This window comes from Mycteria americana, chromosome 1 (assembly GCF_035582795.1).
Source record: "Mycteria americana isolate JAX WOST 10 ecotype Jacksonville Zoo and Gardens chromosome 1, USCA_MyAme_1.0, whole genome shotgun sequence".
NCBI lineage: Eukaryota > Metazoa > Chordata > Aves > Ciconiiformes > Ciconiidae > Mycteria > Mycteria americana.
Genome location: NC_134365.1, coordinates 106518179 through 106541308, shown reverse-complemented (window position 1 = coordinate 106541308; position 23130 = coordinate 106518179). Strand labels below are relative to the sequence as shown.

General features: G+C 37.1%; 1 protein-coding gene across 3 annotated transcripts in view; it reads left to right on the top strand.

The window, feature by feature from the left end:
- The window catches only part of CADM2 (cell adhesion molecule 2), a 702605-nt gene that overhangs the window by 545979 nt on the left and 133496 nt on the right, over nt 1-23130 (top strand). For all 3 annotated transcript variants that reach the window (XR_012777775.1, XM_075516406.1, XM_075516421.1), the window contains 2 exons: nt 15631-15783; nt 18858-18995. Coding sequence is in view for 2 of the 3 variants with exons in the window: in XM_075516406.1 (XP_075372521.1) it covers nt 15631-15783; nt 18858-18995 (291 nt within the window). In the remaining variant the exon portion in view is untranslated. The remainder of the gene's footprint in view (nt 1-15630; nt 15784-18857; nt 18996-23130) is intronic.

Here is a 23130-nt window from a genome sequence, read left to right as displayed (position 1 = left end):
ATGGGTAAGGAAGGGACAAGTTTTTTAAGTGCCACAGTCTCTAATACAAACCAGTAATAAGACCTTCGGTCTACCAGCCTTCCAAAGAACGTCCTAACCATCTGGCCATTGTACTTTCTAAATGGGCTTTGCTCACACCTTCACTTACTGAAGCTATTCCTCTGCAAATATTCACAGTAGAAAGCAGAAAAAAAGGTAAGCTAGTGGGTAGGAAACACAGGAAAATAACGTTCAAGTCTTTTCTTCAATTAATATGTATGTATATTTATATGTGTATAGTGTGTATTCATACAAAGTAGGACAGCTTCAAAGGAGACTTTTAATGGCAGATGCCCAAAAGTCCAGTGGCGATGGCATGCAGATGGTCAAGTGAGTTGGAAATTCTGGGATCTGCCCCTTCTGAGCAGGGCTCTCTAACCACAAGTTTGTGGGTGACAGCTAACAGACAGTTTTTGGAGATTCACAGTTTGCCTACACCTCTTACGCAAGAAGAGATCTAGCAAGTAACTCTGAGCTTGTCTAGTGGGTGGGCTCATGGGTAATAAAAGCGGAGGAGCACCTTGTTTGTGACTTGCCCTTATGCAGCCATAGGATCTACCCCATGGGGGGTGCCCCATGCAGTTAAATGACCCAGGAGAATTCAGGCAGTTGCCCTTAGGTATTTGGACATCCTGAGAGACTTGGGCTCAGCAACTCAGCTAGGTACCTGTCATTGCATAATTGAAGGATTTCAGCGGTGCCCAAAGGTTTTCCTTAGGCACAGGGATTCATGTTTCTGATGTTAGCTGTAGTTTTTTGTGGTAAGTTCACCCACAACTAGAGCTAGGTACTGCTCTTTAATAAATTGACAGAAATATCAGAGACCAAATAACAGTGCAGAGTGCCAGTGAGCTTCCTGGGTATTGTGGTAGTGGCTTTTTGACATGTCTGTCTCAGCTGCCAAATTTTTTTCCAGTAGAGATCACCTTACAAGATGACACTTGATTTACATTATCTGATTTGTTCCATAATGGGGGAGATCAGATTCGAGTCTTTGATTTCATTTTCACAGGGAACAATATATCTTTAATTTTAAAATGGATGATCAGTGACTACATTCATAGGATAATTCAGGACGTCACTTTGGCTACAGCAATTCACATCGCAGAGGGGCGTAATCATCATTCCCATCCTACTTTGTCTGTCGAAGTCAGTAATGTTTCATCTAGGATCATCTGTAGCTGTCTGTCTTGGATCTAGATAGACATGCTGGAGCAAGGTCCTCAAGTAGTTCCACAGTCTTTTCTCCCTCTTCCCCTTTCTCTGAATGTAAGCAGTCTCCAAGGAACTTTATCCTCTAAAGTGCTATTAAGGGAGACAAAGGCTTTTTTCTTGCCCCTTTTTGGCTTTAATCCACTTAATGTTTTATGTCTGTTGGTAGAATTAGGAAGACATATTTGCATATGAGGATTTCGTTTTGTCTTCATGCCCTGGAGATCAACCTGGTTGCAGACTCTGCTAATTGGTGGTGTAAAGCTCATGATCTAGATTTTACAGTAGGAGCTTCCCTATGGTCTCCTACAGAACTTTACAGTGCCTTTGAGTTAGTATTAAGCCATATAGCTCTGATTACCCTCCTCTGCCTGGCTGCAAAGTGAAATCTGCCGGTATTCTTAAATTGATAGGATTGCAGTCTTCTGTGCTAGAACTGTTTGATCGTTCTCCTTTTTTTCTTTTTTCTTTTGGTGGCGGTGGCGGGGGTTTGTTTTATTTTGGTTTAATCTATCACTGTTTGGTGATACTTTCCAGGATTCAACTAGAGAAAATTAAATCTGCAAAAAAAGTTTCAAATTTAGGAAACACTAGAGAAAGTATCAGCTCTGAGCATTTTTCTAGAAAATTATTGTTATTTTTTTAATTCAGATTTTTAATTGAGTGTTAATAAGTGCTGCACGATTTGATTTTTTTTCCTCTGCTCTCAGAATGGACCTCTTGGAAATAAAGTAATCCAGTATGATTCTTGTCTATCAAGCACAGAGGGTTCAAAAGCATATTCAGTAAGTCAGCATTTGCAGGTACTTCATGACTGCACCTTTAATAACTGGATTATAGAACTCATTTTTTTGTCTACTAGGGATTTTCTTAAATAGATTTCTTTGGCTCCAGCTGAATCCTGATAACACTATGGGATTGCTGGTCTGAGGAGGAAACATTTTAAATTTCTAGCTAGCAGTAACATCCTTTCTCAATGAGGAAATTAACCCTAGCTACAGAGGTAATTTGCTGGGCTTTTCAATAACCCTGAAGATCTCAGTTGCTAGAGCTTCCAAAACTCTGTTGTTGTTGTTTCTGACCATGATGCTGTAATTCAGTGTTGATGCAAAAGTTTTCTTGGAGGGCTCAAGCTTGTGGTATCCTACAAGTAGCAAAAGCAGCTGCGAACAGATCACAAACACCTAGAACATGATCCTGGAGCATGCAAGAGCTCATCTGTACACACTCACCATGAAGTGGTGAGGCTGGCTCCCTTCTCTCCAGCTCCTCCCTTTCTATTGTTCTAACTGGAAACATTTTCACTGATGCATTCAAAGGGTTTTAAATTCGTTGTTGTTCTGGGACAAGAGATGTTCATGGGAGGGCCTACTCAGAACAGAACTCATTTCCAGAGGAAATCCCATTAATCTGTCAACATTTTAACAATACCAGGTAAGACTTATCTCTATGGATGGATAGCCCTCAAACAGTTGTCTTCAGTACAGTTCAGCAGAGCGCTATATGGGTTATGAGTTGTTAATTATAAGAAAACAATTTAAAAGCCAAAAAGGAGGAGAGGAATGCTTGAAAACATTTTTTTGTTTTATTTTTCTGTAGTATTATGGTACAGGTAAAAGCTGTATGAATCAGAGAATCAGAGAATAGCTGAGGTTGGAAGGGACCTCTGGAGATCACGTAATCCAACCACCCTGCTCAAGCCGGGTCAGCCAGAGCAGGTTGCCCCAGACCGCGTCCAGTCAGGTTTTGAATATGTCCAAGGATGGGGACTCTACAACCTCTCTGGGCAACCTGTGCAGGTGTCTGACAACCCTTACAGTAAAATAGTGTTTTCTATGCTTAAGTTGAATTTCCTGCATTTCAATTTGTGCCCATTGCCTCTTGGCCTGTCAGTGTGTGCTACAGAGGAGTGCCTGGCTCCATCTTCTCTAATCCCCCCATCAGGTATTTATAAACATTGATAAGATCCCCCTAAGGCTTCTCTTCTCCAAGGTGAACAGTCCCAGCACTCTCAGCCTCTCCTTATATGATAGATGTTCCAGTCCCTTAATCGCTTTTGCGGCCCTTTGTTGTACTCACTCCAGTATGTCCCTGACTCTCTTGTACTGGGTGAGCCCAGAAGTGGACACAGTACTTCAGGTGTGCCTTCACCAGTGGGTGAAGGGGAAGGATCATCTCCTTGGACCTACTGGCAATGTTATTCCTAATACAGCTCAGGATGCTGATAAGCGTAAAGTAATTTAAATTTGCAATTGTTACGTTTGTGCACTTCTGTTACAGAAAAGATAAAGTGTACTTTGGAGTTTATATTTGGAAATATAAAGAAATAAATTAATTTTATGTACTCTTCCCTTTTAAAGAGTTACTAATCAGTATTGCCGATGTGTATTTCATATGCAATTGGCTTAGCCCATTCTTATTTTCTAATTTCTTTCAGCGGCCTCATTCTCATAGAGAAATTATCTATCACACAGAGGAAACAAAATTATTTAGTACAGAAAATGGGAAAAGTGTTACTAAGAGGATGCCAACATTTTTTTCATCAATTAAAGATTGATGGGGAGAAGAGGAAGAGACTAGATAGAGGAACAAGTGGAGTCAAAGACAGCTTAGTCAAAGACAGCTTATTCCAAGGATTGGCGACACCCACATATGTGTTCAGTCAGGAAAGATTTCAAAGAAAAAGAAGGAAGGAAAATGAAGAGTAAGAGGAATAAAGAATGAGGAAAGGACAAGATCAGTGAGGCAGGACAAATATTGTCTGTTGGAAGATAAACATATATTGCGTATACTAAAGGCTGTTACGGGGAAAGAAATTAAATATAAAATTTAACTTAGTAAGTTTTGGTGGAAGAATTTGGAAAAACCCTGATTAAAGAAGGGCAAGAGGAGGATCTCAGGAAAGCATCACACGTGGCAAACAGAGTTTGCAAGCAAAATGGAAAACATACGAAAAAACGCTGCTTTTGTTGAAAGTGGTAGTGTTACAATATCATTGTGTACCAGGGGAAGTGGATTTGATATCTGGAATTTTTCCAGAACTGTTGAGTCTACCAGGAGTTGAGTAAGATGGGGGAGGAGATTCAGGTGTATAGACAACAGGGTTATTTTTCTAAATATTTTTTAAAATGCAGGTCTTAAATTTTGTGCCTGGAGAAGAGGAAAAAGTAGTTGAATGCTAGGTAGAAAGGAGTTAAGTGAATCAGCTCTGAAGTGAAGAGAAGAGAGAGAAGGAGGAATCAAGGACACAGTATAATTAAAAATGGGATATTATAACTTAGATACCAAAAACATTCATGTATCCAGTGTTGCAGATTGTTACTGCAGCACTCTTTATTACATCTGATGCTGTGAACATATTATCATCCAAATGTGCAATTAATGTCCTTTGACGGGCACTTTGTCGACAAGCCCAAGAAAGAGTACAGTAACATTCACCGCCCTGAAGGCCGAATACCTCCTTTGCTTGTGCCATGTCTCAGCCAGCTTGTGAAGCAGAATTGGAAGTCACTCTTGATCCATTATGTACAATTCAGTAGTACGCAGTAAATTCAGAAGTTCTTCTTAGACTGTATCTCCAATACTTAAGTGATTTACAGTCTATTAAAAATAGCCACAAAAAGCAGTCAGCATTGGAACAACTCGCTGCAATTTTTAAATATTCAATGCTTCCTTTTGTATGACAATCATGATATACAAATCTATCCTTCAGAAGTAATAAACTGAAGACAAGTTAGTTATGGCAGTTTCTTGGTGAGTCTTCAGACTATACCAGTTTAAAAAAGTGCAGTATGAGAACCAATATTATTAGTCATCTGTTGCAAGTGTGAAGGGTAAGTAGCATACTCTAGCTATGTAGCTGTAAATGGTAGTTACTCTATATATTTGCTTTTCAAATTAACATCTTCTATCCTTTACCTACTGCTACAATTTGAACGGTAGAAAGAAACAACCAGAAGAATATTTTTCCCCAATTCTTAAAAAAGAAAATGTCTGCAGTAAATGTTTAAATGAAAAAGCCAGGATGCATTCAGATGGTTTTTGTCTAGACATATATGTTAAGCATGGACAAGTTTCTTCTGGTGTACTCAAATATATCTGGTGTATGTGAATGGCCCCGAAAATGTCAGATATTGGGGATAAATGCTACCAATGGTAGCGTGATTCCACGCATCTATTACTGTCAATATCTACTTAAAAAATGCATTTATTGATAGTAGGTTTTTTATTCACTGCAGCTATCAGTACTTAGTATGCCGTTGTATGTCAAATATTTGCTTTATTTTTCCAAATGATATTCCATAGTACTTGGTGAATATGTCTGGCCACCACTCTGGACGCCAAATATTGTATTGCTGCATTTGTGAGGTCATCACATTCTTGGAATATAGCTGGACAAGAAGTGTATTTGCACAAACTAGGTGTAGCCTAGAAAAGCTAATTTTTCTCTTTCTCTTTTTTTTTTTTCATTGACTATAAATGGGAGAGACAGGCAGCCTCTTCTGAGGGACTCAAATCCGAAGCCTCCATGAGGGAGAAAATCGCTTAGGAAAAGCTAAATAAGATTAATCTTGGTGAATAACCACCAAAGGTTTTTTTTGTTGGTGTTTCAGGATTGGTCACATTCCTGAATTTTGTGATACACAGATTTTTTACCCCAAAACATCTAGAATCACAAGATCACAGAATGTTTCACATTGGAAAGGACCTCTGGAGGTCACCTAGTCCAACTTTCTTCTCCAACTGTGTCCAGTTAGAGCAGGTTCCTCAGAAAATTAGAGGTCTAGAAAGTTCTGCTGCAAAACTTTTCTTTTGAATTTGGATTAAGTTCATGATTTGCTGCTTCTTCATGCTAAACAATCCCAAGTCTCTCAGCCTCTCCTTGTATGAGAGATGCTCCAATCCCTTAATTATCTGTTTCCGTCACCATTTCTCTCTAATAGTTTCCTTCAAGGCACACCTGCATCTGGAAAACTAAGGCAAAACCCGCAAAAGAGGAAGCATCTGTGTACTTGTGGTTCAGAAGCAGATTGTCTGCTTCTAGGCTGTATGAGAGACATAATAAAACTTTAAAGGGCTGTATCATAAAAGATGTTAAAAGCACCAAAGAGCTTTCTGAGAATCCTCTCTGGAATTGCACTAGACTCATCTCAGATCTCTCCTGATACTTTGTTCCATATTTCAATTCCCTCCATAGTGAGATCTGCGAGTCATCGCTAACACCACTAATATCTTCCATATTGACATATACATTAGTATTTGATTCTACATTGGTACTGGAATCAATTGCTACATTGATTGCAGATACACTCATCAATCGTTGATGATTTCTTTGCTGTTTTCTTCAGGTTCTGTAATATTTTCAAGGCAGTGGCCTGTTCTTAATTGGCCTCTGGAGGAAGCTATCTTGCTCCACTGACTGCAGCAGGAGTTTAGGGAGTCTGACTTCTTAATGTAGTTAGGATGAATGAGTATTCCTACTGCATGTCTAGCCAATGTAGCCATCTGCTACAGGAAGAACGATGTTAATTTATGTATCTACATGAATGATCAAGAAGTGCAGAAAGAACAGGGGCATCTTATAGCTGTTCTCACTTAGACAGAGATCTCTCATAGATAATTAATAAGTGAGAAAGTCTCTCCAAATTCTGCTGAGATAATATGTTTGAGGAGGACTGCACTCTTTAGAAATTAGAAGACTGTGACTTCCCAGGAAATATGAAGCAATACCATAAACATGACTCTACCATGACTATTATTCATTCATGCCACTAAAAACATTTTCAGTACGATGGGATCATGAAGTTTAGCTAGTGAATGAGCAGAACTGTAATGTCGCCATCTACAAGGTTAGAGAAATACAGGTATAATTCAGTTCTGCAGCTTCCTTAAGACATGGTCAGCTGCAGACACATATGAAAAACTTATTGCACATGGGCAGGTTTGAGGAGAAACTGGATTTCCAGCGGTGCTAAGAGTGTAAAATTTGGCCGAGTTGTTCTATGTTCCCTACCCTTTAGGATTCTTTGCATCCAAAGCTGACTAAAGTCAGTGCATGAGGGACACCAGCAGTGGCTGTGAAGGGGAGTCTCTTGAAAAGGAAAAAGTGAGTATACTTTAACTGATGTTCTTTAAAATATGTAGACTGTCTTGGCAGAGCTCTGTGCTGTTTGGCTAGACAGCTTTTAATACCTAAGCAAGCTTAACCCTGCCTTGGTCAGCAATCATTCAAGTACTGTTAACACAATGATTAGTATCAACATCAGTAGCATGAGGAAAAATTGCCTGGTCTGGTCTTCAGAGAACAAACTTGAAAATCTGTGTACCTTTGTTTTAGTTTGCAAGAGGATTAGTATTTATTTATCCCTTCTACTTCAATAATGTCATTATCTAATATTTCTCACTTACAATGAACTCTCATTTAGCCTGAAACATACTGTTTTGTGTTTTCAGTATTACCCTCGAATTTATAGAAAAAAAATTATTTTTCTAACTTCTATTAGTATTTTCTTAGGTAGGTGTGGGCTGTTATTACAGCTCTCCATTATATTATTTTCATTTTCGTAGTATTACTTATGCAGTAGTATTCCGTCGGTAGACCTTCAGAAATTACCTTTCCAACTGAGAGCCCATTTCTATCTGTAATTTACAATATATGACACAGTATGATATATGCAGTTTTGGAATATTGTAGCATTATTTTTTCCTTTTACCATAATTGCCAGGATCAGTACAACCCAGAATAGGATTCATCTTTTTAGAGTGGTGCTGCATTTGAACATATAGTTAAATAATTTCCTCTGTAATCCTCAGGGCTTCTTTCTTGCATTACTGCTTTCAAAATATCAGTCTCCAACTTGGTATATAAGATTATCATTTCTACCAATTACTTTTATCTATTGAATCTCATTTATTTTAATTCTGTCCATCTCTAACCCTGCCAGATCATTTTGCAATTTTAATGTTTGCAGCTGCATATTTGAGAAGTATGATTTTTAAAGATTTTCTAGGCTACCGTGCTGTGGCACATGTCCAGTTGCATTAGTATAATAGGAAATCTTGTAATTCCCCATTGCAGAAGGAACCAGATGAACAGACCTTGTAAGACAACATTTCATCCTCACTAATGTGATTTTTGTTTTATTTTTTAGAGGTACAGTTAAACATTATTCCAACACGATAAAACAACAAAGCATCTTGATAGTTCAAAACCTGCATGTTTTGGAAGGATTTGAAACTTAAATTTCTTATGTGAAAGTGAGGCAGCCCTCAGACCTTCCAAGACAATAAATGTCATCCTTACAATTCTCAAAAGACAAACAGAACATAAGTGCAATGTCTCTTTAATACCAGAAATAGGCATTATAAACACCCTAGAAGGCGAGTTGTTCTCTTTTTGCATATTGCCATGTTTCTTGAATGCTCTGAAAGAGAAACTGAAGAGAATACAGAAAATTATTGTGAGAGAAAATGTAGCTCAGTGCAGAAAATCTGGCACACAGGAAGGTTTTACCATATTTATTCTATTCATGAAGGGCATATAATCGTCCTGGCCTTCTTTTGTCAGTTGGCAACAGCTGGGGAAACCTCACTTAGCAGATGTGTTCAAGATCATAAGTCGTTGTAAGTCACCTTAAACTGTTTTCCTTTTCTCCAGATTGCAGGAAATGGAGAATTGTTGTTGTTTCACTGAAAAAATTACATTGCTGTTTCTATTTTCCTCATGAGCATCTAAGGCTGTTCTTTAAATACAGCCCGCCCTGATAAATAATAGATAACGTTGCACAGACAGGTTCTGCATCCCCCGTTCTTTGGCCTTTTCAAGAGTGAGCAAGCACAGAGAAGATGCCTCTGTTAGTGAGACTTTCAGAACCTCTTCTAATGAAGGGAGTTTGCTGTACTCCTTGACACATGCATTATCCAACGTGCAAAAAATCTGAAAAATTTGAAAAGGAGAAAGCAGCTTGCTGTTGAACATTGTTCTCTAAATAAGCTAATAAAATATTTCAGCAGCATTTCTCAGCTGAAAACAATCTAGTATTTTCTTATTAGATTGCAAGCCAGAGCAGATGACCAGATGATTAGAGGTAGAAGAAGTATATTCCTATTGACCCCACTATTTCTTCCTTTTGATTACCAAGTACTTTAGAAGGGTTCAAAGAGAAATAGAAATGCACTGGAATGAAAGTAAAACTAATCTCCAAGGATTGTCATGTTGTTCTTCTATTTCAAAAACCTTACTTAGCACCTTCTATGAAACTCAGTGATGCCCTGAATTTATTCAGTAAGTACATGAATGGGTTGGAAAATTCAGTGAAGTTGAAGTATCCACAGCATCTGAGTGACAGAAAACTGTGAAAGATGCTGTTTGGAATGTCTTTCTGAACTCATCTGTGTTACTAATCACTTTCCTAATAGGGAAAAAAATCATAATGTATCTGCAAATTGGCCAGAATACTGTTCCACAGCCAATTAGCCAAATATCTGTCCACAGTATTGTGACCTACAGTTTTTGTTATTTCCGCTAATGTTACTTAGAAATGATGTCACCTTTAAAGGACTCCAACAGTACATACGTCAGCCAACCTAATAGGTTGCATAGAAACTTCTAATGTATTACCAAGTGCTTTTCTCTCTACATTAGCATTACCTGTGAAAGTAGACTCAATTTCAACATTTCTGTCCCAGTACTGAAATCTGTCATGACTCTAGACTAATTAAGAGATCATCTGTGTTTCTGACCTTTGGACTCTGTTGAAATTGTGACCAGCTAGTAATAACAGCAAAAGTGATAGTTTCACAGAACTAATGCTATGGAGTTCATTTCCAGTGAGAGGTAAAAATGGCCTCACCATATGCAGAAATAGAAATAGAAAACATGTGATGTCTAAATATCCACAGCGCCGCCCTAGCCTTGTATCCCTCCTTGTATGAAAGTAATCAAATTGCATGACTGGAAATGAAAGAGGAAGAAAAAGGATTTTTGTTCTGTATACAAATAATTGAGAAGTTTTAAAATATTAGGAGTTCAGATACCATGCAAGTACCTACTAGATGGGTAAGGCATCACTAGAATAACTGCGTATCAGCTGGAAATGGGCAAACTCTTAATATAGCAACAGACTAATGAGTACATGATTTTTTTTAAGGGAAACGTTTTGAGAAGGCTGAGAAAACTAGACACAGAATAACAGTAATAGTTTGATTTTTTCCATTTACTCCCCTCCTGTCTCTTTTTTCTTTCCCTTGTGCTGGTGGTCTGTGGCCTGACAGATTTCAATGCACAACTATTGGCGAGTGCTGTAGAGCATCCCTATAGGCATCTTGGTATATTGAATTCATTAGGAACAAAGCAACAGGCCACCTAAAGTATATCTGAGTATATCCAGAAACAAAATAGAAATCCCTTGAAATCTATTTCAGATTTGATGATGGTACTGCATTCAGCAAGTTGGAATCTGAAAATCAGAGGGATTGTTTCAGTTTCCTAAGTATTAAAGTTCTGGGAGTTTAGCATGACCTGTAGAGTATCAGAAATCTTTCTGGTTCCAACTAATGGTTACATTATTCCCGTGACAGAGGGAAAAACTCTAACATAAGGAAGAAAATTTTGTTGAGTGAATCCCAGGATAGCAGCATATGTCAAGTTAGTATTGTCAAAACATCTGCAAATTACCCTGGAGGATTCGGGGGTTTTGTTGTGTTTTTTACCCATTCTTCAAATATATGACACCAAATACTAGTAAGATGTAGTGATTTTAGAGAAATAACATTAGAGATGCTGCTCTCTGGCTACTACATCTAACAGGTCCAACTGCCTTTTCTGCCCAGTATGAAATGTGGATTTTTTTTCCACAACAGTGTGAATTTATAAGTTTCTTTTCTCTCTTTGATATAATTCCTATTGGCAGATTTCACTACATGGCTACATATGATCATTATATTATTTTGTGCAAAAAATAAAGTACAGCTTTTTGTGATTGTGAACAAGGAGACCAGTTTATTGCAATGGTCGTCAGTCTCAACAATTGCTAATTAATGCAGCTGAAATACATGACTGTATCTTTTACCCATAATAATCTAAACTATGCAAATTCTCAAGGTTGCTTGTTTCTATGTCAGAAAACATTCTGAAAGGAAATCTTTTCCACACAAAAAGAGAATGACAGGTAAAATTAATGAAGTATGCCTGCTTAGGAACAAGTATTTTATGCATAATTATTTCATACCTTGCAAATTAACTACATCATATGTGCCTGGGAATTACAGAAAACTGAAATAATGTACTTAGGGCATATTGGAATTTACTATGCAATTATATTTCTTGTTGCCTTTTATATTTTTTATAAGTGCTTGCAACATAAGAATCCAGGAAGGAGACGTCAGTGGTGGTATTCTTTGTTACTGTTTTGGCGTAGGTGTATTTCCCAGAAGTCAAATCCATATTCTGCTTATTTAACCTTTTTCTAACATCTCTGTATCATGCAAAAATGTAGGTATGCAAACTAGAAAGTAATGATTCAGGAATGTAGGTGAAAATCCCCAGGAAGAGGCCAAAAAGGTCTGTTGGGCTTCTAACAAAGTGAAATGGAAAAAGAGAAGAGCTTCCAGAGAAGGCTCTGAAGCAGCAGGCAGAGGTAGGAGCAAGGCTAGGAAACCATGCAAGTCAAGTGAGGATGGAGCTTGTAGAGTCTTTCAGGACACAGCTTTCTTTTCTGTGCTCACCTGGGCTGTGTAGTCACTACCACAATACAACTAATAAATCATACTCAGAAACTACCCATGGAATACAAATGGAGCTATTAGTGTAACCTTAAAAAGTAGAAGAATAAATACTGTCAGCTGAGTACAATACAGCAACTGTATTTTAGTATGAGATACTTTAAAGAGAAGCCTGGTGTTTCCTGTTAATTTTTGTGGGGAGCTAGAATTATTTACTGCCATTTCTATTGAACCATGCATGGACATTGGACATTTCAGTATATAGGAAATCTGTTTACTAGTGTGTACCAAACTCTGAATTCATGCAGAATGGCAGAATGTCCCCATATGTGTTCTACTTTTTGTTTTCCGCTGTTAATTAGAGAGAACATTTTGTATTTTACTTTATGGAACTTTATTTAAATTACTATGGTAGAGCCTCGAGTTGACTTGAACCTTGTGGTAAAATTGGCTTGTTTGGGACAATTCTTATTTCAAAGAAAGAGCAATCAAAAAGCTTACAGAAACCTTTTGAAGCTCATGTCCTTTAAAGAGAGAATAATAAACGAGATGAGATCCCTCTTTAAACAAGTAGAACTCAGATCTGCTGAAAGGGATAAAATACAGAATACTGTAAATAAATCTCCTTCCCATCCACTAGCTCCTTAAGGAGTATGTCTTCTCCTTCAAGCTTTTGCTTGCCAGTTGATACCGTTCAGTAGCTGGCCTCTGATCAGGCTCCATGGGCTTCTTTGCTCCATCAGCCAGCCTTATAAACAGATATAGATAAGGTTATAGACATAGATGTAGGAATAAAGTTTGAAAATAAAATTCTGAAGACTCTGCGTAAGTGCTAGCCTTGTCTAAGCAATAGTGGTACAGTTTTCTCTTTGGTTTGCTCTCAAATCTGCATAGACAGGAAAGCTTACAGATGTTTAGGTTTGAAATTGATGGCACAGATAATTAATTGCATTTAGACTTAGCACTTATGAAAATGCTTCTGACAAACAGCTTTCCTGCGAAGGAGTATTATGTCAGTGCTATTTGCAGCATTTTTTGCAAAGGCTCTGTGTTGGTATTTCCATTACAAAACTCTTTCTTTCTGTTCTTTCAATAAAAATTCTCTTCAGGCTGAAACATGGAACATCTGATCTCAGCTCTTGATCAGTGGTTGTTTTTACCAGTTTTCCAGAAAATTGACTGAGCTGAGGTTTTTATGTTGTACAAAGGTTAAAAAAGGTGTGGAGGGGAGGAAATGAGGGAGGGGAGCAGTAGGAACGTCGTTGATGCAGGTGGTTTGTATTTCAATTGTTTTTTTCTCTACCAGTAGGATCGAAATGGTGTGCTATTGGCATCATCTGTAGACCATTTGTGCTCTAGTGGAATTCATTACAGTTCTTTTTAGCACATGAAATTCTGCACATTGCCCTGTCTGTAGGAAAATATTTCAACAGCTACGTAAATCTTTATCACAAGGCAGTAACAATTGAAAATTATAACAAAATAAAATATGATGTAACATGATATAGTGCATTATTTTTTACGTAATTTCTGATTCAGGGGAGACAAAAATCACCACCTTCAAATTATGGGGTGCTGATGGGGTTTTTTTTGTTGTTTTTTTTTTTATTTCCTATGATGTTCTCCAAATTATATATATGGGTGTGGTGGTAATCAAACCATTTGGAAGCACTGGGTCATTTTGAAAACAATTTTTTTTGAAAGGTCAGTAATGTGAAATAAACTACCATTTTTATGTCTGCTCAGTTTGCATCTGACTAGAATTGAAATGCTGAGAAATGAATTCTGAGTCTCCATCTACTTCCTCAAAGATAGCAACAGCTTCATTGTTGTGAGGACTTTTGTCTAGTAAAGCCACAGTCATCAGCTTTGCCTTCTTTTCTGGGTTGGTAGAAGTTTGCTTCTATGTACTTTTTGTTTTCTTGAGCTTGTTTTCCTTGGCTGTTATGTCAGCATATTGGTATATACCTAGGTTTTCATTTTGTGGCTTTTTTTTGCTTGCTTGTTTGCTTTAATGTTGCACCTATTTTCCATCATTATATGCATTTTCTATTATGTACTATATAATTATTTATTTCTTGCTGTGGCTGGCCAGAAGATGTCTCAGCTATGTTTGCAATGTGTCCATTACACACAATCTCAGTCACTTTGATGTGCATTGGAGCAGTTCATGGCATGCTTGTATGTTAGGTCTGCTTAAGCTGTCACCTTTCAGTCATCAGACCCTGCAGAGAATAAGTAAAGCTTTAGCTGGCCTACCCTGAAATAACCAGTAAATTCAGCTTGCGATCGCTGTAAAGAAACCTGAATGGTAGCCTTAGAAGACAACAAATTCAAGTGACATTTTTGCTGAATCTTCATTGTAGCTGCTTATTTTGGTATAAATCTTCCTGTATTGATGGCACTTGGAGAGGCTTGCAATGGGGCAGAAACATCTAGATTTAGTAGCAAAAGAACCACAGTAAAGTTTTGGTTTTATCATTGGAAGATATAAATGTTAGGACAAACAAATCTAAGAACCTTTGGGGACTTTAGAAAGAGGTGAATGAGAGCAGCATTAGGGACTTGAACATCTTGGTTCTTCTCACAAGTCAAAGCGTAGCTCTCCCAGTACTTATAATAGTCCCATTTCACTTTTGACTTTCAGAGGCTTACTATAAAAATAGGCTCACTGAAGATTCAAGTACTGTCAGGTCAAAGATTTGAATCTAGAGTTATACAGCAAAACTTTCTGAGTTATAGAGGCGTTTTTATTGTTCGCTTAGGAGAATTACAATGCTTACTTACTTATGATACTAGTATTTCTGTGCTGTGGAAAGACTTGATTAATATATGTAGATTCCCGAAACAGCTTTACTGCAGAGAAATGGAATGTTTGGGAATGTTTTGACTGTTTTTCAATAACAAATGTGGGTTAATCTAAATATAGGCTTTAAAATATTTAAAATTTTAAAGCATTAGCTAAAGTGACATTTTGATTTTAAGTAAACCTTCCTGCTCCTCTTCCCTCGGTGGTTTCATGCAAACAAAATTTTGTTAGGAAGGATTTTCTGATAGAAGATCAGATTTTTAGTCATAATCAAAAAAGTAAAGCCACTATACTCAAGTACCTCAAATCTTTAAGTGTATTATATATGCATGTAGAAGTGGAACTTCCAATATATTCATAATAAGAAATACCCTTACAGCATTCAAGAAATCTGATACTCCAGTTCAATATGAGTAGTAATGGGCGTGAGAAAAAACTGTAGGCAAGCTATGCAATGCTAGACTTCTTAGTTGAAAAAGTAGTTTGTTAGTAGATGAAACAGGATTCTCAATATTCGTCCACATTTGTAAATACATGAAAAAGAAAATGTTTTTAGGAAGGAGTTATATGAGACACTGAACAAAGCTGTTAGGGGGCAGAAATCAAAGTCTTAGTTTCTAGGTTTATATATATTACAAGTCACTCAGTACACTATTTGGAAACTTGGTGAACTCTTGTGCTTTATTCCATAGAGAAAACAAACTACTACGCCTAAAGACAATTGTGTCCATATCCCTGTGTTCTAGGGTGTGACTTCACTAGGCTACTTCATAGAGCCTCTTGTATAACATACCACGCTTTGTTAATGTGCTGTTTCCTACCTTATAACATGAATTTTTGTTTTTCAGCTCTGAGGGACAACAGAATTGAGCTGGTCCGAGCTTCATGGCATGAACTGAGTATCAGCGTCAGTGATGTGTCTCTGTCGGATGAAGGGCAGTACACCTGCTCTTTATTTACTATGCCTGTCAAAACTTCCAAGGCTTTTCTTACCGTTCTCGGTAAGTATAAATAGCTGAACATAAAGAAGCAAGTGTTAAAATTCTCAGGCTTTGGCAAATTATGATAAGAATGAACTTTTCTAAAGCTTGGCAGAAGATACATGTAAATGTCTGATCTTGTTTCCCTGAAGTTTATTGTTTCATACTGCTATGCTGAAAAATAACATGCCTTTTACTATTTGCACTGTGGCAGGATAATGAATTAGGGACCACACAAATACCACAGTATGAGTGCTCCATAAAATGGACATAACCTCTACATCCCAAGCACCAGAAGTGCGAAGAAGGTGCATGTCTTCATCTCCTAACAATGTATTGTATAGGGCAAAGGGGAGAAAATCAGAAAGCATGAAATCAAAATGGGCTTTAGAGCTTTATCGTTTTTCCTTAGCTATGCATTTTCTTGGCTCATTCTGCTTTCTTTTTTGTCTATAAAGTGCATATTTTCACTGGGTTTGATGCTTCTTTTATGCTTTATCCTCTAAATGCTCTGCTGTTTTCCCCAAAGGTTATAGGTACACATAGAAAAGCAATAGATTTTGAGAGATGCCCAGGAAATAAAGTTTCTGCTCGAAGCTTTATATGATTCTATGAATGTCAGTAGCCCAATCAGCTGAAATTGCCATAGTTCATTGAAACACACCTGCGTACCTAAGAGGTTATATGATTTTAGAGATTGATTTTTATTCTCTTCTCCTTTTTCTGTCCCTGAACTTGACTCTTTCTTTTTGTTTTATTTTTATATGTAGACAGGCAGACAGTTGAATTTAATAGGACTAATGTAAGATGTTCTCTGCGCCAGTAATATTCACATTAATCCAGCCAGGGAATTGGTTTTGTGCATAGGATGTGAAATACATCTCCCTTTCAGTCCCTGTGAGACTATTTTACAAAAATCTTCACAAGTTTGCCATTAAGGGCAAAAAATACCCACTCAAAGCAGAATATTCTGGAATAACAACTGCCTACGGTTAATCTTCTTTTCTGTAGAGAGGCATCTCATGATCTAAACAATAGATGAGAGGACCAGTTCAACCTTTTAAATGGCAGAAAGGCATAGAAAGGTGTTACAAAGACAAAGAAACCATCTAGCCAATATTTAATAACCAAAGGAACTTGATCTTTCATGGTCCCTTTAGTTTTATCTTCATTCTGGGGGAGGGTTTAATGACATTCTCCCAACATCATCTACTTACCTTCCAAGAAAGCAAGCTGCAAGGTTTAAGATGCCTGTCTCTTCATTTTATATTTGTAATATTCTTTTTCAAAGTAACATTTTAAACTCTTGGAACACTGTCTATCTGAGAATGGGATATTTTCCATTGAAATGTATTACATCTTTTAATCAGATAAACTATCCTTTTATGTACTAATAATCTCTTTATTGACTGCTCTGTTACGGATTAGAAGATTTAAGTGTCAAGGTATTATAGTAGACACCGTTTTCTGTCCTGAAAGAGAGGAGTAGATTTATTACAGGAATGTACTATGCAATAGCTACTGCTGCTTGGTTTTTATGTACATAATCTGTCATTTTGGAAAAGAGATGTAAACAAACCAAATTGTGAAATACAGGGCACAGGATCAATTACTGTGACTGATCCCTTTATCTAGCCACAAATATGAATGCATCAAAGCGCTGCAGATGCAAGTTATAACAATGACATTTTCAGATATTTTAAAATTGTAGTCATCAGTATCACTTTAAAATAAGTTATTCTTGTGTTTTTGGAAGTCAAATGGAGTTTTACATGTAGTGATCAATTTTTTCCCAATTCTCTTCATAATTTTTTTTAAATCTTCCATGGTTCATTGAAAAATAACTATTTCCAAATTTAATATTATGTGTGTAGTATGTCATAATCATACGACCTCCTCCAAAGAACTTGGATTCAGCTGAAGAATTCCCCATAGCCAATGGAATTGTGATTATACCTGTTGTTTTTTTCATTATGTGTTCTCTGAAGATAAAGTAACTCCTGTATTTATTTTCATCCTCCCTTTTCCCTGGATTTTGTATTAAAATCTTCATAATTCATGCTTCAACATCTGTTCTGAACTTAGGAAATTCAGCTTTTTGTTGCCAGTTACATTTTATTTTTACAGCTGTAGTTCTAATATACTTGGTCATCCTGCTTGCTGTGTAGACCAGTTTAAACCTTATAATATAGCAACTCAGACTAGACCTGCATGCAGAATATATGTAGATAAGATAGTTTTTAAAATATAATCTGTTTTCCTTAGAAAACTAGATAATTTCTCTTTTCTTTAATTCTTTAGAATCAACTACAGTTCAGACTGACAGTTTATTTGCAGTAAGAAACAGGATTCACTGACATTCAATTTTGATAGAAGGCAAGGAACTAATTACTCTGTTTCCAGAATTGAGAGTTGTCCTGTTTTCAGCTGGGATAGAGTTAATTTTCTTCCTAGTAGCTGGTATAGTGCTTTGTTTTGGATTTAGGATGAGAATAATGTTGATAACACACTGATGGTTTAGCTGTTGCTCAGTAATGCTTACACTGGTCAAGGACTTTTCAGCTTCCCATGCTCTGCCAGGCGTACAAGCAACTGGGAGGGGGCACAGCTGGGACAGCTGACCCCAACTGGCCAAAGGGCTGTTCCATACCATATGGGGTCATGCTCAGCATAGAAACTGGGGGGAGTTGGCTGGGGGGCAGTGATCGCTGCTCGGGGACGGGCTGGGCATCGGTCAGCAGGTGGTGAGCAAATGCATTGTGCATCACTTCTTTTGTTCATTCTTTTACCATTATTATTATTATTATTATTATTATTATTATTATTATTATTATTATTATTATTATTATTATTTTCTCCTCCTCTGCTGTCCTATTAAACTGTCTTTATCTCAGCCCACAGGTTTTATTTTTTTTCCTGATTCTCTCCCCCATCCCACCAGGGAGGGGGGAGGGTGAGCAAGCGGCTGTGTGGTGTTTAGCTGCCTGCCAGGTTAAACCACAAGAAGAGTATATGAGGAAGTTAACTTTAAGTTGGTCATATATTTATGGCAGCAGCTGACACTATCAGAGACATTTTGCTTGTTTGCTTGTTAGGTGTTCCTGAGAAGCCACAAATTACTGGATTTACCTCACCAGTTATGGAGGGAGAGAGGATGCAGCTAACTTGCAAGACGTCTGGTAGTAAACCAGCAGCTGATATCAGATGGTTCAAGAACGACAAAGAAGTTAAAGGTATTTAAAAGGACTTGGGTGTAATTTGGTCCAATTATCAAAATGATGCATTATTTAGAATTATATTTTTAAATTCATATTTGTAAAGTTTCTCACATTTAATCGTTAAATGAATCAGTGATAGTATCTAGATAAGGAATTGATTGTAAATTACTGGAGTGGTCATATAATCATCTTTTTATTTTTTCTTCAAATGGTAAAACCTGATGTTTTGAATTGCTCTGAACTCTGTTGAGCATAATAAACTCAACTGTGATGCTTCATAGAGAAAGATTTTATGGATTATTGTTATCACAGCCGTACCACTCACCGGAGATATTTTACCTTTTCATTTACTTTTGCCTTTCTAATATGACATATGTCTGATTTGGTCAATTGCCAGTTTTGTGTTACACTCCTCCAAGTGACGTGACGGGGTGAGGCAGAACCGTCTGGAGGAGACAGGAGATTGCACTTCCCGTAGGGGAGCTACGGAGCCTGCTCTGGTGAGGAAGAGTCGGGATATAGCAATTGAAGGAGTCTCAGCTGGGAAACTGGGAACCTGCAGCTGAGGCAAGGATGCTGAGAGTGTGTGGTGAGGAGCAGGGAGAAGATAGGCTTCAAAGGGGACGAGGAGAACTTCACAGGGACTGGAGGGAGTTGGACAAAGTCTGCTGTAACTGAAGAGTCACTGGGTGACTAAAACCGAAGCTGAAAGCGAGGATTTGCCTTTGAGGATGCAGTGAGATAGGGAAGAGTTGCATATAAGCTATTTATTTCTTTTCTGTCTTTTCTTTCACTTTGTGTGTTCTTTACTGAAAACTTACTTTTCTAGTCCATATCCTCATAAATGCCAGGATAGTTTAAAATCGTTTTTGGTGAATGGGTGGAGAGAGATTCCTATAACAGAAGGCTTAGTCACATCTACCACAGCCAGCTGAGGTGCCCATTATAGAGTAGATGAATAAAAAGGATAAGGTATTGGTATTTATTCGTCACCTCTATTCATTCTGCTGTAAGACCAGATCAATAAATGGTTCAAAATCCACCTTTTCTGTGTAGCTTTTTTTAAAAAAATACGACTTTTATCTGCTTTGTCTCATATTTGTCTGACATTGCGGATTTTGTTAGCTCAATAAACTGCCTCAAGCAAAGTTACAGCATTAATTACAGAATCCATTAATCTTCTTTTATTATTCTCTACCACAGTTCATTGTACGCATCCACAGCTGTGATATAAATTGGTAAATAAAGGACATTGCAGTTGATTGTCCAAGGAACCCAGTCCATTCTAGAAGCATCTTTAGATTTCTGATGAAAATCAGAATGGTTTGAAGGAGACAGGAATTTTAGGCTGGAATCATCTGAAGTGTGTTTGAGCACTTGTAACAAGGACAGAAAATGAGGAAACAGAGTACCATTCTTTCCAGCCACTGGGAAATTTGAGGAAATTGCTGCAAGAAAAGTAGCGCCTCATCAAACGTAATTAAAAAGAAGAATTTAACAGTACAGCTAACACACATGGCACAGCACAGATTCTGTCATCCAGAAAAGATGACAGGATGCATATATATATTCAAGATATGTAAAGACTGAAAATCACTCTAAGCAATGTCAATACTTTAAGAGAACCACTGATACAGTTGGCCTAACAGCAAGGCAACACATCTGAAAAGATGTTATTTTAAAAATTATATTTTAAATTCTGGTGTAATAACTTTGCCTTTCTTTCAGCTGACATGCAATTGAAGCCAAGCAAGCAATTTGGTGATTTGACTCTTTAACTAATTTGCTCTTCTGAACAGTTCCTAAAGGGATGCTTTTTAAAAAAGGGTGTGGGGAAGGAACAAAGAAGATGTGTGAAAAAGAACAGTAAAGGAAAAAAAAAACCAAAACAGAAATGAGAGGAAAGTACTGAGCACATTCATTTCAGTTTAGTTTTCTAGGTCTTCTGAAGAGCACATTGCCATTTCACAAAGGTTAGAAATAAAATAACCTAACCAGTTTGCAGTGGCATCAGCAGAAGTTACATTAGCTTTGAGCACTGTAAAAGGTGAAATGATAAATCTGAGAAAATAGATATGAAATTATATGCTAATGCAGCTGACATTAAAGGTTAGGAGTTCGTCTGTCTAGCACCAGTAAATCCAATTGTGTTACAGTGTATTATACATGGTGCAAAAGAATATAAATGATGCATTGAGTTCAGAGTTGCACCAAAGGGGAAAAAGGCATTCTAAAATTGTAGCTCCATTGCTATTACTCAAAAAAGGAATCATCATCTGGTAAAGGAATACTGTTTGATAGAGTAAGTGTTAGTAATGAGAGAGACTGAATGTGAAGCACTGAGTACCATACCTTTTACTTTAGCGTTCTGTCTCTCATATGTGCACCAAATTAACAATGTGATCTGCAGCTTAGCATTCTGGTGACATTTCTGGAAGGTTATTGAAAGCAAAAATATCAGAGAAGCTAAATACATAATTTCATTTAAAAATTATCAAATTTTTCAACAAAATTTGTTACATGCTATTTCAACAATATTATGTAAAAACATTATTTTTAGGTTTCAGGAATATTTTTAATGGATTTTTTTTTTCCTAGCAAAATTGGGCTTCAAAAAGAAATAAGATAATATCAGATCTCTTTGTTGCAACATATTAACACATTTTGAATTAGTTTCTATATTTTTAGTATACACAAAGAATTCAGAGAGGCACTGAACATTTTGTCTTGATAAGCATCTAAAATGAAGATGAAAATTTTTTAGATAATAAGGCCATTTCGTGACAGAACTTGATTTTAAAAGTAAACAAAAAATATATTTGCCTTGTAAAAACAGCAAAACTGTCTTTTAAAAAGACAAGTGTTTCTGTATGGATGTTACAAGTATCTGCTTTTATAAATAGTTGACAATGAACAATGAATGATAGACATTCTATCATTTCTATTTATTATTTTCGTTATCAAACATCTATACTTATGAGATATAAACTCGTATTAGTTAATACAAGAATATCTGTACGTGCACCTAGCTGATACAGTCATAAAAGTGGGCCCATAGTTGACCCTTAGTTTTCATATGGCTCAACCTCTGTTCAAAGGTTAGATCAGGTTGCTAAAGGTCTTCTCCAATTCACTTTTGAAAATTCTCCAAGGACAGAGATTCCATAGTCTGTCTGGGCTAGATGTTTCAATATTTGAAAGCCCTTATTATGGAGAATTTTCATTATATGTAGATATTTCATGATACATAATCAGAATTTGCCTTGGTGTAACTTGTGTTCATTGTCCTTCAACTTTTGCTGTATGCCTCTGAGAGGACTCTGGCTTTTTCATCTCTGTGACCATGCATTAGGTGCTTGAAGGCAGCAGTTTGATCTGGTTTTAGTCTTCTCTTCCTCAGGTTGAACAAACCCAACTATCTGAAGCTGTCCTTGTACACTGCATGCTCCCGCCACTGACCATCTCTATGGCTTTTGGCAGAACCTATTCGGGTTTGTCGACATCTTTCTTGTACCAGAAACCCCAAAACCGGGCCTGGTACTCTAGATGCAGCCATGCAACTGAATAGAGAAGAATCACTTGCCTTGACTTGCTGGCTATGCTATTATTAATGCAGGGCAGTAATTTTTTAGCTTTCAACCCTGTAAAGGCACACTGTTGACTAATGTTCAACCTGTCCTCACGAAGTTGTATAGAGGTGCCTCCTCTATAAAGCGACTTTCTATCTAGTCATCCCCCAACCTGTTTCCTTATAATGATTTCCAGAGACAGTGCCTCTCTAATGGATCTTTTTGTTTTAAGCTTTTTTCAAGGGGGTATTTAGGAGAGAGAGGAGTAGCAAGAAAATAAATGAAAGAATGGACTACAGTAGACATATTTAAAAATTCTGTAAAAACCCTGGGTAAATATTCTGAATGGTAGCATACAGTAACATATGCAGTGCCTGATCTGCACTACTCATCCATACAGGTGGGTTTATATTCAGTTAGCATATATTACAATCACACCTTCATTTTGCTATGAAGAAACATCTAAGAAAATACAGCTGATAAGGTCGACAAGGTAAGTATTTCTATTGATGAGGATGTCAACAGTTTATAGAATAGTATCACCATCCTTTTTGCAGAGGTAATTAACTCTAAGAGTTGAA